A 15,023-nucleotide genomic window follows, 5' to 3' on the forward strand; every position below is an offset into this window, starting at 1 on the left:
AGCATAAACTGCTTGTGAGAGGAGAGCGCAGATTTACAGTTCTGAGCGCTCAGAGCGCTGCCATGTATCACAGCCAGGCTGGCCGGGCTGTGGTGGGGGGGGGACGGGGGGGAAAACGCGATATTTGGCAACAATTGAGGTCAGTAGTACAAAGGTAAAGTATGCTAGTTGTAGCTAGAGGGTGGTGGTACTGATAGACAATACCAGCTGGAGTCTGCTTGCCCGCGGTTATTCAAAATTTATTCAAATCGCAAACGCGACAATCCGCCGTTCTGTCCTTTGGGCCGATCGTCGCAAATGCGACAATCCACGTTTAAGGGGTTAATACTGATCTGTAGTTATGCCAGTTGTTCAGTAATCAGTAATTAGTACAGATGAGTGAATGACACATAACTGCTTTTGTGACAGCACTTACCATCACGACCGTCACTGTTTAGTATGGATGTACAGTACTGTATTTCAAAAGTTTATACTGTATTAACCTACCTTAACCCCATAACGCCTGAATTATGATATGATTAGAACAAGAAATTATTCTAGCTTTTTTCTTTTCCTCAGTGCTGAAATTAAGTTGTAATTTGATTCTATCTATCTATCTATCTATTGCCAGACGCCTCAATCCCGTTTGGGGTGGCCACAAACAAATCGCCTCCAAGTCGCCCTGTCCCCTGCCATTTCACTGCTCTGCTCCCAACTCACACCCCCCTCTCTCATATACCTCTCCACCCCATCCCTCCATCTCATCCTTGGCCTCCCCCTCCCTCTTCCCCCCTCCACCTCACTCACATACACTCTCTTCATCAGTCTTTCACCCTCCATCCTCTCCACATGGCCAAACCACCTCAGTGTGTTCCTCATAACGCTTCCTATCACATCCACATCCACACCACAACGCTCCTTTATATCCTCATTCGTCAGCCTGTCTCTCCATGTGACTCCACAGGCTCCTCTTAAATAACTCATTTCCACTGCTCTCACTCTTGACTTGTGTCCTTCCAACAACGTCCAAGCTTCACTTCCATACGTTTGAGTTGGTATCACAATACTGTCATGTAGTAACTTTTTCACTTCCATGCTCACTTCCCTGTTTCTTATTACTGCTTTCAAAGAATCAGCAACCTTTCTTCCCTGCTGTACCCTTTCAAGCACTTCACCCTCCAAACCATCCTTACTCATCACACTACCCAAGTACTTAAACGTACTCACATTTCCAATTCCTCACCATCCAACCTCGCCGTACATTCACTGACTTCACCTCTCTCAAAGACCATCACTTTACTCTTCCCTACATTCACCTTTAGATTCCGTTTCTTACACACTCTCCCAAACTCATCCACCAAGCCTTGCAGCTCCCCTTCGTCTTCACTCAACAACACAGTATCATCTGCAAACAACAGTACAGGGAGTTTCCAAACACTATCCTCTCTCACCAGGTCCACTCCAACATCCACTACCCTACCTTGTACCTCTTTTATTACCCCATCCATGTACAGATTGAACAACCATGGAGACATGACACATCCCTGTTTCAACCCAACTTTCAAAGAGAAAAATTTACTTAGTTCACCATCCACACGCACTGCAGCCTTCGCACCATCGTACTTACTCTTCACAGCATTCAACAACTTCCCATCTACTTCATATATTCTTAACACTTCCCACAATCCTTGTCTATCCACCCTGTCATATGCTTTCTCCAAATCCATGAAAGCCACATACAACTTCTTTCCCTTCTCTAGAAACTTTTCCACTAAAGATCTAATAATGAATATCTGATCTACACAACCTCTTCCCTTCCTAAAGCCTCCCTGTTCTTCTCCAACTAATTTCTCTGTTCTTTCTCTAACTCTGTCAATAAGTATCCTACCATACACTTTTCCTATTATACTAAGAAGACAAATGCCCCTATGATTACCACACACTTCTTTTTCCCCTTTTCCTTTGTACAAGGGAATAATTATACCTGACTTCCAATCCTCCAGGACTCTACCTTCCTCCCAGGCCAATCTGCACATCTTCCACATCCATTGTGAAATATCTATCTATCTATCTATAGCCCGACGCCCTGATCCCGCAAAGGGTGGCCGCAGACAAAACGCCTCCAAGTCACTCTGTCATCCACCATTTGACTCCCCTCCCCCCAACTAATCCCCCCCTCCCTCATATACCTCTCAACTCCATCCCTCCACCTCATCCTCGGTCTACCCCTCCCTCTCCCTCCCTCCACCTCACCTACATACACCCTCTTAGTCAGTCTTTCATCCTCCATTCTCTCCACATGTCCAAACCACCTCAGTGTATTTCTCCTAATCTTTTCAACCACATCCACATCTACCCCACAACGTTCCTTCACTTCTTCATTCGTCAACCTGTCCCTCCACGTCACTCCACATGCTCCTCTCAAGTAACTCATTTCCACTGCTCTCACTCTTGACTTGTTCCCCTCTTGCAAGGTCCATGCCTCGCTTCCATACGTCAGGGTAGGGATCACAATACCATCATGCAGTGACTTCTTAACTTCCATGCTCACGTCCCTATTTCTCATCACTGCTTTCAGTGTACCAACAACCTTTCTTCCCTGCTGTACCCTTTCACGTACTTCATCCCCCAAAGTTCCATCCTTACTCATCACACTACCCAAGTACTTGAATGCACTCAAATATATATTATATAAAATTTTATTAAAACGTAACAAAATCGTCACGGTCGTCTTTTACAATATAAAATACCTGTATATATATATTGTAGATTCTAATGTTTGTCCTGTACTGTGCTAGGCATAATAAATTGCAGAAAAATACCAAAACATTTAACACAATGGTTTTTTCCACCAAAAAAATACAATACAAAATCAAGTTACCAACTGGTTATCTGAGTATGTTTCAAACATGACATTCAAGAACTTGCTTCTTAAAATACAAAATAAAATAGTTTTCTTTATTGCAAAAGACTGTAGCACTGGTCGAGCAGGGCAGTACTCCCGAGGTGGATGGAAAGCTGATGACAGGGAGTGCTGGAGCTCCCGTTTCATCAGCCCTCAGGACTAGTTCCTGACCATCCCCCTTTGCTGAACTTTTTCAGTGTCTCAGTTACACAGAGAGTAGGCCAGCATGCTCTCCAGTACAAATTTCTCTAACTATCTTCACCAAACTACATGCACAGTACACACTACACTTCCTATTCAAAATTCACCAAAAATGGCGTCGATTCATCAAGCTTCGGAGTCCCCAGGGGGGTGGACCATAAATGCCCCCACCATCCGCCCCTCTCCCGATGACGACTCGAGGTGCCTGGAACCACTGTCTGACTCTCTTCTTTTTCATTTCTGCAACATTCGCGGCCTTTCCTCTAACTTTCGCTCTGTTGAGCACCACCTCTCCTCCTCTAAACCTCGCCTTCTTTTTCTAACGGAGACTCAGCTGTCTGAGGCAACTGACAGCAAACCCTTTTCTGTATCCTCCTACTTTCTCTATACTCATTTCAAAGCCAAAGGTGGCTGTTGTGTATACATACGCAACGTCTTATCTTGCTCTCGTGTTCCTGAAGTTGAGTCTTCTGAATTCTCCACACTCTGGCTTCGGCTTTCCTGTCATTCTCTGACTATGTATATCTGTGCTGTTTACTTATCCCCTAATTCTACTGACTATCAAAAATTCTTCGACTATCTTACTTCTACGATGGAACACATTCTATCCATTTCTCCTTTCTCTGAAATCTCCATTCTTGGAGATTTCAATGTTCACCACCACCTTTGGCTCTCCTCTCCTTTCACTGATCCACCTGGTGAACAAGCCTACATCTTTTCTATCCTTAATGACCTAGAGCAGCTTGTACAGCACCCTACCCGTATCCCTGACCGCCTTGGAGAGAGCTCCAACATACTTGACCTCTTCCTCACAACTAATCCTTCTGCTTACTCTGTTAATCTTTTCTTTCTGTTGGGCTCCTCCGATCACAACCTTATTACCTTAACCTGTCCTATCACTCCGGTACGGCCTGTGGACCCTCCAGGGAAAAGTCGTCTGTGGCATTTTGGAGCCGCGGACTGGGAGGCCCTCAGGCAGTACTTCTTTGATTTTCCCTGGAATGATTATTGCTTCCATGGCCGTGAGCCATCTGAGTGTGCCTTGCGCATTACGGAGATTATTCTATTCGGCATGGAAGCATACATTCCTTTCTCATATCCTTTGACTAAAGCAAGAAAGCCTTGGTTTAATCACGCTTGTTCTAATGCTGTCCGCAACAAGGAGAAGGCCTACAAAAGGTACCGGAGCCAACCCACCCCTGAATCACATCATCTTTACGTTTCTGCCCAGAATCGTGCTAAGTCTGTTCTTCGCTCTACTAAAAATAATTTCATCCATACTAAATGCTCTCAACTCTCCGACACGAATTCTTCCCGCTCCTTCTGGCACCTTGCCAAAAATCTTTCTAACAACTTTACCTCATCATCCTTCCCTCCTCTTTTCTACTCTGATGGTTCTGTAGCTATTTCTTCTACTGATAAAGCAGATCTCTTCGCACAGACTTTCTCCTCCAATTCCACCTTAGACGATTCCGGTGCTGTTCCTCCATCACTTCTCCCCTCTGACTTCCTCATGGCTGACATTAAAATTTCTTCAGTTGATGTATTTTCTGCCATCACTGGCCTCAGTACTAACAAGGCATATGGGCCTGATGGGGTCCCTCCTGCTGTTCTCAAGAACTGTGCTTCTGTGCTTACACCCTGCCTAGGCAAACTCTTGCCTTTGTCTGTCAACTTGTACCTTTCCTTCTTGCTGGAAGTTTGCTCTCATTCAGCCAGTCCCAAAGAAGGGTGACCACTCCCAACCCTCCAACTATCGTACAATTGCTTTAACGTCCTGTATTTCAAAAGTTTTCGAGTCAATTCTTAATAGAAAAATTTTAAGGCATCTTTCCTATCACAACCTTCTTTCCGATCGTCAGTATGGGTTCCGTCAGGGACGCTTCACTGGCGATCTTCTCACCTACCTTTCAGACTCCTGGTCATCCTCCTTTCGGGACTTTGGCGAAAGCTTTGCCATTGCACTTGACATCTCAAAGGCTTTCGATCGAGTCTGGCATAAATCTTTAATTTCCAAACTGCCCTCCTACGGTTTCTATCCTTCTATCTGTGCCTTCATCGCTAGCTTCCTTTCTGGTCGTTCTATAGCCGCTGTTGTAGACGGCCATCGTTCTTCTCCTAGATCTATCAACAGTGGTGTTTCTCAGGGCTCTGTCCTATCACCAACTCTCTTCCTTTTATTCATCAATGATCTTCTAAGCTGTACATCTAACCCTATCCACTCATACGCTGATGACTCCATCCTTCACCTTTCCATTCGGTTCCCACAACGACCATCTCAACAGTTACTTCAACAAACAAGGGATGAGGCTATGGCACACCTAATGTCTGACTTGGCTCATATCTCTAACTGGGGTAAAAATAATATGGTTGTCTTTAATGCATCTAAGACTCAGTTCTTACACCTATCAACCCGACAAAATCTTCCACAGGTATACCCACTAATGTTTAATAATATTCAGCTTCATCCTGCATCATCCTTGAACATGCTTGGGGTTTCACTTACTCGGGACTTATCTTGGAAAGATCATATTACATCTCTTGTAAAATCTGCTTCCAAGAGATTGGGTGTGCTAAGCCGACTCCGCTCTTTTTTTACCCCTGCACAATTGTTGACTCTATACAGGGGTTTTATCCGCCCCTGTGTGGAGTACAACTCTCATGTGTGGGGAGGCTCCCCACATACAGCTCTTCTCAATGGGGTGGAGTCAAAGGCTTTTCGTCTCATTAACTCTCCTCCTCTTACTGACTCCCTTCAACCTCTGTCTCTTCGCCGCACTGTTGCATCTTTATCTCTTTTCTATCGCTACTTTAATGGTCACTGCTCCTCTGAACTGTCTGCTTGCATTCCTCCACCTCTACGACAGGCGCGTAGCACCCGTCTGGCAGCAAACTCTCATCCCTTTTCTGTCCAACTCTCTAATGCAAGAGTTAACCGTTACTCCCAGTCTTTCATTTATGCAACAGGTCAGCTCTGGAACTGTCTCCCTCTGTCTGTATTTCCTGCTGCCTATGATCTCCAGTCTTTCAAATGCAGTGTGTCCAGGCATCTCAAAATGATTGGATCTTGAATTTGGCTCTCTATTGTATTTTGTTTTTCTCTTGGAGGGAACTGTTACTGCAGGCTCATGGCCTTTGGTTCCTTCTTCCTCGCATTAAAAAAAAAAAAAAAAAAAAAAAAAACATTCAGCATAAAGGAAATAAATACTGAAGGTCTCTCTCTCTCTCTATCCTGCCTGGCTCTAACTGGCTGTATTGGATATGGTGCTACCCATCTGATGCTGCTTGCTTGCCTTGCTTAGATTTGCTTGTTCTCTCCCCCCCTATCTGTCTGTCTGTCTCTCTCTCCCTCCTGCCTGGTTCTAACTGGCTCTATTGGATGTGGTGCTGCCTAAATGATGCTGCTTGCTTGCCTTGCTTAGAATTTCTTTCTCTCTCTCTCTCTCTCTTTTTCTTTCTCAGGAGGTTTTATTTTTTTTTTCCTCTCTTCTGCAGTCATTTACTCTTATTTACATTCTCGTCTTTCAAATTCTCTCTCTCTCTCTCTCTCTCTCTTTCTTCCTCAGGATTTTTTTTTTTTTTCCCTGTCTTCTGCAGTCATTTACTCATATTTACCTTCTCGTCTTTCAAACTCTCTCTCTCTCTCCTGACTGGCTCTAATGGATGTGGCGCTGCCCAACTGATGCTGCTTGCTTGCCTTGCTTAGATTTGCTTGTTCTCTCTCTCTCTCTCTCTCTCTCAAGAGGTTTTATTGTTTTTTCCTCTCTTCTGCAGTCATTTACTAGTATTTACCCTCTCGTCTTTCAAATTCTCTCTCTCTCTCTCTTTCTCTCTTTTTCTGTCTCATTCACTCCTGCCTGGCTCTAACTGGCTCTATTGGATGTGGTGCTGCCTAACTGATGCTGCTTGCTTGCCTTGCTTAGATTTGCTGGTTCTCATTTTCTCTCTCTCTCAATCTATCTATCTATATTCATCTATCTATCTTTCTATCTATCAGATGAAAAAAAAAAAAGTCCCAAAATACTCAACAGGATGATTGACTTGTGGCAGGTTCAATGTTACCTCGCCGTTCAGGTGTGTCCAAAGCACTATTTGTACCATCCACTAGAAAGACGAAGTGTACAAAATCATTACATACGAATAATCACCACGAAATGTGTGTATTTCATGTGTATTATGCCTGCTTTTCACACCTATACAATCAGCAGTGACTTATCTACAAGTCCTAATTTTACTAAGCATAGCACTCACCTGTGAAAGTACATAAACAGGTGAGAAAACAAAGTAACGCTGCTGCACCCCACACTAGCTGACTCTCTGTAAACACTGAGGCAAATATGCCAGATACTGCCAACGAGTGGTGTTGTCAACCCCTCCCCTGGGCTCAGTAGAACGTGACGTAATCGTCACACTCGCCAACCATTTCATCCAGTTGGTAATTTCTGCCTAGTCACCATTTATTTCAAGCGTTACGAAATCGTTACGGTTGGCGATATAGGGTTAAGGATGTTTATTTTCAGCAAACATTATGCATTATTTTAGTCATTTTCAAAAAAAAAAAAAAAAACAGTATTAACCATAATTGTCACACTGATGCATTTTACCTCTTTCTTTCTTTTTTGGCTGTCAAAAAAAAAAAAAACTTTATGAATTAATTAATGTGATTTTACTGATATTTTTTACAGGGAGTACAGGAAAATATTCAGAAATTACAAAGGGTACAGGCACATAAAAAGGTTAAGAACCACTGGTCTTGTAGTCAAAATGCTCATGCCAGAGTTAAAGCTTTCAGAAAGTTTGATCCCTATGAGGTGACTGGAGGCTTTTCAGTCATTCAATGCCACAGGAGGAAGCAGGCAGGCCATCTACTCCTAAATGTAATGAACTATGGTAGACTACCCTTGTGCTACTACACCTTGCAGTGGGTAATGTTGTACAGTATGTTATTATTTTTTTACTCTTATTTCTTCTACCATCATCCCAACCTCTTTCCTCATCTGTGAATGGGGTGCAATAGGATCCTGAAAGCATTAGAAAACCTGATAGAGGGAGAGTTAACAAAAGTCTGCCCAATTAAATAAATCAAACTCTCATTCACTCACAATCCAAGCTCAATAATACTTTACCCTATCTGAACACTGTCTGGTTTCTTCGACTCCTTTCAGCTCTGGCCAAGTAAACAAAAGGCAATCTGTTGTTTCACCAAATGGATTGAAATCGAGGAGAATCACATGATCTTTGGCAGGCCGGTACACATCGACCACATCTGTGAAGAGAATTTCAAGGTACCATGCTTAACCCTTTCACTCTGATGACATGTCTTTAATTTTGTTCTTGCTACCTTCAGACAATTTTATTTAGATCAAAGAGAAACTTTCTGTCATCATCATCATCTGGACCTCCTTTCCCACCCTAGGGCAGGGTGAAGAGTAGCAATGTCAAGACACTTTTTGTACTGGGGGGATTAGATACAGCTTTAAATATCCCATCCAATTAGAGAGAGAGAGAGAAACTGACTGGTAATTAAATTACAAAGCAAAATACTGTACAAGCTCAAAATTTACAAGAAAAACTCTGAAGCACATGAAGAAAATAACATGTGTCTGGCCTCTATATCACAGTACAGTCAGTAATCTGGGAAGTATATCTGTGACGTGCCAAAATTGCATAATTTTTATCCAAGCACTTCTACTTTAAATTGGGGGAAACTGATAGTTTGGCATTATATGTTGCATTGGAACTTAAATGGGCAGTTTTGTGTACATTACTGTAAACTAAATGGCAACAAAAATGTCAAAAAAAGCAATATACAGTGGTCCCTCGCGTTTAGCGTGTTTCAAGTTAGCAATTTTCGCGTTTAGCGATAAGGAAGAAAAGGTGCCAATCCCGCACATTTAGCGACTGTCTTACACATTTAGTGATGTGGGATGTGAAATGTCTTGCCCGTCCACCACCAGACCACCACTGTTATCATTGTTGTGAGCATCTGGCCACCTTGGGTGCTTTTTTTCTCTCACAGTGCCGAGCATTTGGCATTTTTTGCTGGTTATATGTATAGCCATACAGTACTATAGCTGTATAATGTACTGCTAATACATTGTGTTTCATTTTCAGCACTTAAAGCAGGAAATCAGGGGTCAAAAGGGTGACTTGGAGGATGAGCGCATACTCACTGATATTTTTCCCACATAAAGTACACTTCATATTTAGCGATGGTTTCGCCAGACTAATTAAATCGCTGAACGCAAGGGACCACTGTATATCTGTAGTGTTGAGGACTTTCTGTAGCATTATCAAATATAACCCTAAGTGTTCCAATAATGACCCTTAATAACCATGTGATGCATTCCACTTAATAATTTAAGGTTAAGGCAAACCAACCATAAGATTGCATTAACTCTTCAGAAATTTTTCATTTTAATCAGATTTCTAATGGGTGGAGTAATTTTGGCCTGTATCAGGTGATATAATGTACGTATGAGTCTGGGGGAAATAGCAGTCAGATAGATTATTTTCTGGTTAGGAGGGCCGATAGGAGGTTAGTGAGGGATGTTAAAGTTATAGGAAGTGAGGAGTGTGTGCAGCAGCACAAACTATTGATTTGTGATATGGTGCTTAAAGAACAAATGATGAAAAAGAGGACTTATGTACCTAGGAGGAAAATATGGAAGCTGAAAAACCAAGTAGTAAGGGATGCCTTCTATAGAAGTAGTTGAGGAGAGTGGTGGCTGAACAGGGAGCTGTAGACAGAGGCGTTAATGAACAGTACAGAGCCCTCAAGAACAATTTCTTGAGAGTTACTGATGTAACATGCGGCTGGACAAGAGGACCACCAAGACATAAAGTAACTTGGTGGTGGGATGAGGGTGTAGAAGCTGCAATTAAGGAGAAAAGAAGGCTTTTCCGGGAATGGAAGAAGGGTGGTAGCAAAGAGGAATATTTGGCTGCCAAGCGTAGGGCTAGGAGAGAGGTATACAGGGCAAAGTCTGAGTCACAGAGACAATTACTTGATAACCTAAATCATGGGGAAAGGAAAAATATATTTAGGGTGGCAGGTCAGGCAATGAGGGATAATCGGGATATCATAGGTGAGCAGTGTGTGAAGAATGATGAAGGAAGGGTAGTGGTGAACAGTGAGGATATTAAAGATGCATGGAGAGAGCATTATAACTGGTTGTTGAATGAGGAGTTTGACTGGGACAGGGAAGGTTTGGAGCCAGCAGATCCAGTGTCTGGCCCTTGGCCTTTGATTGATACTGCTACTGTGAGTGAGGCAATAGGCAGGATGAGGGTGGGGAAGGCAGCAGGTGTGTCTGGGTTGACTGCCGAAATGTTGAAGGCCTCAGGCGATATAGGGGTGAGTTTAGTCACTGACCTGATAAATAGGATTATTTATGAGTGTGTTGTCCCAGATGATTGGCTGAAGAGTGTAATTGTAAATGTGTATAAAGGGAAGGGTGATGCCCTGGAAAGAGGGAATTATAGAGGTATAAAGCTTTTAGATCAGATAATGAAGGTAATGGAGAGAGTTTTAGAAGGTATGATTAGAGAAAGAGTGAATATTGATGAGATGCAGTTTGGGTTTATGCCAGGTAGGGGGACCACTGATGCCATATTCATTGTTCGACAGCTTCAGGAAAAATATATTGGTAGGAGAAGGGATCTTTATTTTGTTTTTGTTGATTTGGAAAAGGCCTTTGACAGAGTCCCTAGAGAGGTGGTGAAGTGGGCAATGAGAAAGCTTGGCTTGGAGGAGTGGCTGGTTAGGGTGGTTATGGCCATGTATGTTGGTGCTCACACCCAGGTGAGAGTGAATGGAGATTTGAGTGATGAGTTTTCCGTGAATGTTGGTGTGCATCAGGGGTCAGTCTTGAGTCCCATGTTGTTTATCATGGTACTTGAAGCCCTTTTACGTGACTTTAGAAACGGACTCCCATGGGAGTTGTTGTATGCTGATGATTTGGTGTTGACTGCAGAGAATGAAAGGGAGGCGGAGGAAAGGTTTAGGAAGTGGAGAGATGGTATGGGGCAAAAGGGTTTAAGGGTAAATGCAGATAAAACAAAAGTGATGATATCTAGGGTTGGTGGCGGTACTGTCAAAGACGAGGGAGAGTGGCCATGTGCAGTCTGCCACAAGGGTGTGGGAAGTAATTCCATCTTGTGCGGTGTGTGTGATAAATGGGTGCATAAGAGATGTAGTGGTATCAGAGGTAGACTGCGAAATAATGCTGATTTTATGTGTACGGCATGCCGGGGTGAGCAGGTGGAGATCGTCAGACGTGAAAGAATTGAACTTGCTGGTGAATCTCTTGAGTGTGTGGAAGAGTTTTGTTATTTAGGAGACATGTTGTGTGCTGGAGGTGGGGCTGGAGCTAGCTCTGTGGCTAGGGTGAGAAGTGGTTGGAAGAAGTTCAGGGAGCTCTTGCCTCTCCTGACATTGAGGGGGCTCTCCCTACGTGCTAAGGGGTCTTTGTATGCAGCGTGTGTTAGGAGTGTAATGCTGTATGGCAGTGAGACCTGGGCAGTGAAGGAGGAAGACATTCGCCGGCTCAGACGTACAGAAATGACAATGATTAGGTGGATGTGCAGTGTGTCCCTGCGTCCAAGGCCTGGAGGGGCTGGGTTTACAATGGAAGAGATGAGAGGTAGGATGGGACTGGACTGTATTGGTGTTGTGATGAGGAGAGGTAGATTGAGGTGGTTTGGACATGTGGAGAGGATGGGGGATGATAGTTGGGTGGGGAAGGTGAGAAGTGTTAATATTGGGGGTGGGGTTGTGAGGGGTAGACCGAGAAAGACATGGGACGAGGTCATTAAGTGTGACCTTAGGGTTAAGGGACTGAACAGGGAGGCTGCAATGGATCGTGCAGCATGGAGAGCCGCCATTAGGTGACCAAGGCCGACACATGCAAGCATGTTGGAGCCTTTAAAAACGAAACGAAACGAATTCTCCTAAAATCGCTGTGCTGTATATGCAGTGATGGAACGGAAGCTAATATCCTTGGCAGCACTGTGGGGACACCAGTCATCTCACCAAATGGTGTATGCCTACCCATGAATCAGTGGGAAGTAAATTTTTGTTTCCTCTCCCATTACATGTGATATTTCATCATTATATTAATATTCTTTGTGTCATTATGCTACTCCAGATCATAATGATATGAGTAAGGTTGGTGAAGAAGTGATATGACATTAAATGCAGGTACAAAGGTTGAATGAATGTGTTTGAATGGATGAGTAAATGGGGAGTGTGTCGTCCTGTCTTGGCTACCTCCCTTTCCTTGGGGGAAGCAACCTAGGTATATAGATAGACAAAGGTTGTGTCTGGCTATAGACAGATAGATACACAAAGGTTGTGGCATAAATGTAGTGACATAATTTACTTCCTGCCCTCCATACGAGTTATGGTCTGTACAAGACGATTTAGGAGAGTACAGTACATTGTACCCATGTATGGTACATTGCACCCACACTTGCTTCTGTTCATGATCTTCTTTGTTCAGTGGTTGGAGGATCCATGATTACTTATTCATGAAACTATGATACATACATCTTAAAACAGGTAATGAAGTGCACTAAAACATCTACATAAAATCTACAGGGAACGCAAAAGAGGTAAATCACGTGTTTTGACACATACCAAATCTACCATCAGTGATATAATAGTGAGCTGGTCAAAAGAGAGGACTGCTGTGAATGAAGATGAATCTTTGGTTCTGCAGTAAGTCAGATTGAAAGAACACATTTGAATTCCCAGATTTTGTAGAGCAGAGAGTAAGAACTGGCAGCAAAATGAAAAGAGTTCTCCTGACACCAACCAGATGAGCAACCAAAGACTCCCTAGTTTAATAAAATTTCCCTTCTCTCATTTTCAATTCATCATTCATTAACACTCAGAAATATGGTTTGGGAAAGATTTTCCATTCTAATACAGAAATCCCTCGATTATTCAGACATCCATTATCCAAACGATCCATTACCCGGACGCCGTGATCTACTTTATTAAACCATTTTTTCATTTTATCCGGACAAAATGCTTGTGTCCAGGTGGAAGTTATGGCTGCATGAACATTTTCACCCACCTAGGCTGGAATAGCCCAGTGGCACTGTGCTGTCTGGTTAGGTAGATCACCCAGCATCCGCTAGAAACCCCCTTGGTCGTTCCCTGTTCCTACCCGACAACCAGATAGTGAACAGCTCCTCTTGGATAGTCATTATGGTGGTGCACTTGGTGGTTTTTGTGGTTGTTCCCTATCTGCTCCAGGCTCACCAGGGTGTGCCACTAGACCACACAGGAACTGTGCAGTGCAACAGCTTCGCCAGCTGCAATGCACAATTCAAAGTCAAGGAACTTGTGGGAAACAGATGTGTTCCCCATGCTAGACCTCATTAAATCATACAGCCCTGCTAGGTGCCAGGAGGGTGCTACCCCTCTCGGCATGGCAGCTACCGGGCGTGGCTCGAACTCAAGACCCCCTGATCCCAAGTCTGACACTCTACCACTGAGCCCCCTGCCTCCAAGGAACTAGCAGGTTATTCAGCAAGATGCCCTGCGAGAAATTGTGTGTAGATGTTGATTTTATTTTAGCTTGCTGTAGAAGACAGGAAGAAATCAGTAGGATAGAAGTTGTGGAAGCAATGAAGAAAGTTAAATTGGGGAAAGCCCCAGGAATTGATGGAGCGTGTGGTGAAATGCCGAAGTATGGAGGATAGTAGTAGAATGGATGTGGAAAATGTGCAGATTGGCCTGGGAGGAGGGTGGAGTCCCGGAGGATTGGAAGTCAGGTATAATTAGTCCCTTGTACAAAGGAAATGGGGAAGAAGAAGTGTGTGGTAATCATAGGGGCATCTGTCTTCTTAGTATAATAGGAAAAGTGCATGGTAGGATACTTACTGACAGAGTTAGAGAAAGAACAGAGGAATCAGTTAGAGAAGAACAGGGAGGCTTTAGGAAGGGAAGAGGTTGTGTAGATCAGATATTCATTCTTAGATCTTTAGTGGAAAAGTTTCTAGAGAAGGGAAAGAAGTTGTATGCAGCTTTCATGGATTTGGAGAAAGCATATGACAGGGTGGATAGACAAGGATTGTGGAAAGTATTAAGAATATGTGGAGTAGATGGGAAGTTGTTGAATGCTGTGAAGAGTATGTATGATGGTGCTAAGGCTGCAGTGCGTGTGGCTGGTGAACTAAGTGAATTTTTCTCCTTGAAGGTTGGGTTGAAACAGGGATGTGTCATGTCTCCATGGCTGTTCAATCTGTACATGGATGGGGTAATAAAAGAGGTACAAGGCAGGGTAGTGGATGTTGGAGTGGCCCTGGTTAGAGAGGGTAGTGTTTGGAAACTCCCTGTACTGTTGTTTGCAGATGATACTGTGCTGTTGAGTGAAGACGAAGGAGAGCTGCAAGGCTTGGTGGATGAGTTTGGGAGAGTGTGTAAGAAACTGAATCTAAAGGTGAATGTAGGGAAGAGTAAAGTGATGGTCTCTGAGAGAGGTGAAGTCAGTGAATGTACAGTGAGGTTGGATGGTGAGGAATTGGAAAATGTGAGTACATTTAAGTGCTTGGGTAGTGTGATGAATAAGGATGGAGGTTTGGAGGGTGTAGTGCTTGAAAAGGTACAGCAGGGAAGAAAGGTTGCTGGTTCCTTGAAAGCAGTGATAAGAAGCAGGGATGTGAGCATGGAAGTGAAAAAGTTACTACATGACAGTATTGTGATACCAACTCTAACGTATGGAAGTGAAGCTTGGATGTTGTTGAAAGGACACAAGTGAAGAGTGAGAGCAGTGGAAATGAGTTATTTAAGAGGAGCCTGTGGAGTCACATGGAGAGACAGGCTGACAAATGAGAATGTAAAGGAACGTTGTGGTGTGGATGTGATAAGAAGCGTTAGGAGGAATACACTGAGGTGGTTTGGCCATGTGGAGAAGATGGAGGGTGA

General features: G+C 43.5%; 1 protein-coding gene across 1 annotated transcript in view; it reads right to left on the reverse strand.

Annotated features, from left to right (window-relative positions):
• Positions 1-15,023, reverse strand: part of LOC145398625 (translation initiation factor eIF2 assembly protein-like) — a 68,843-nt gene that overhangs the window by 13,676 nt on the left and 40,144 nt on the right. The window contains exon 7 of the mRNA XM_080271435.1: positions 8,212-8,351. Coding sequence (XP_080127561.1) covers positions 8,212-8,351 — 140 coding nt within the window. The remainder of the gene's footprint in view (positions 1-8,211; positions 8,352-15,023) is intronic.

Source organism: Coenobita brevimanus, chromosome 46, assembly GCF_032717465.1.
Source record: "Coenobita brevimanus isolate Jiangsu-jjx chromosome 46, ASM3271746v2, whole genome shotgun sequence".
NCBI lineage: Eukaryota > Metazoa > Arthropoda > Malacostraca > Decapoda > Coenobitidae > Coenobita > Coenobita brevimanus.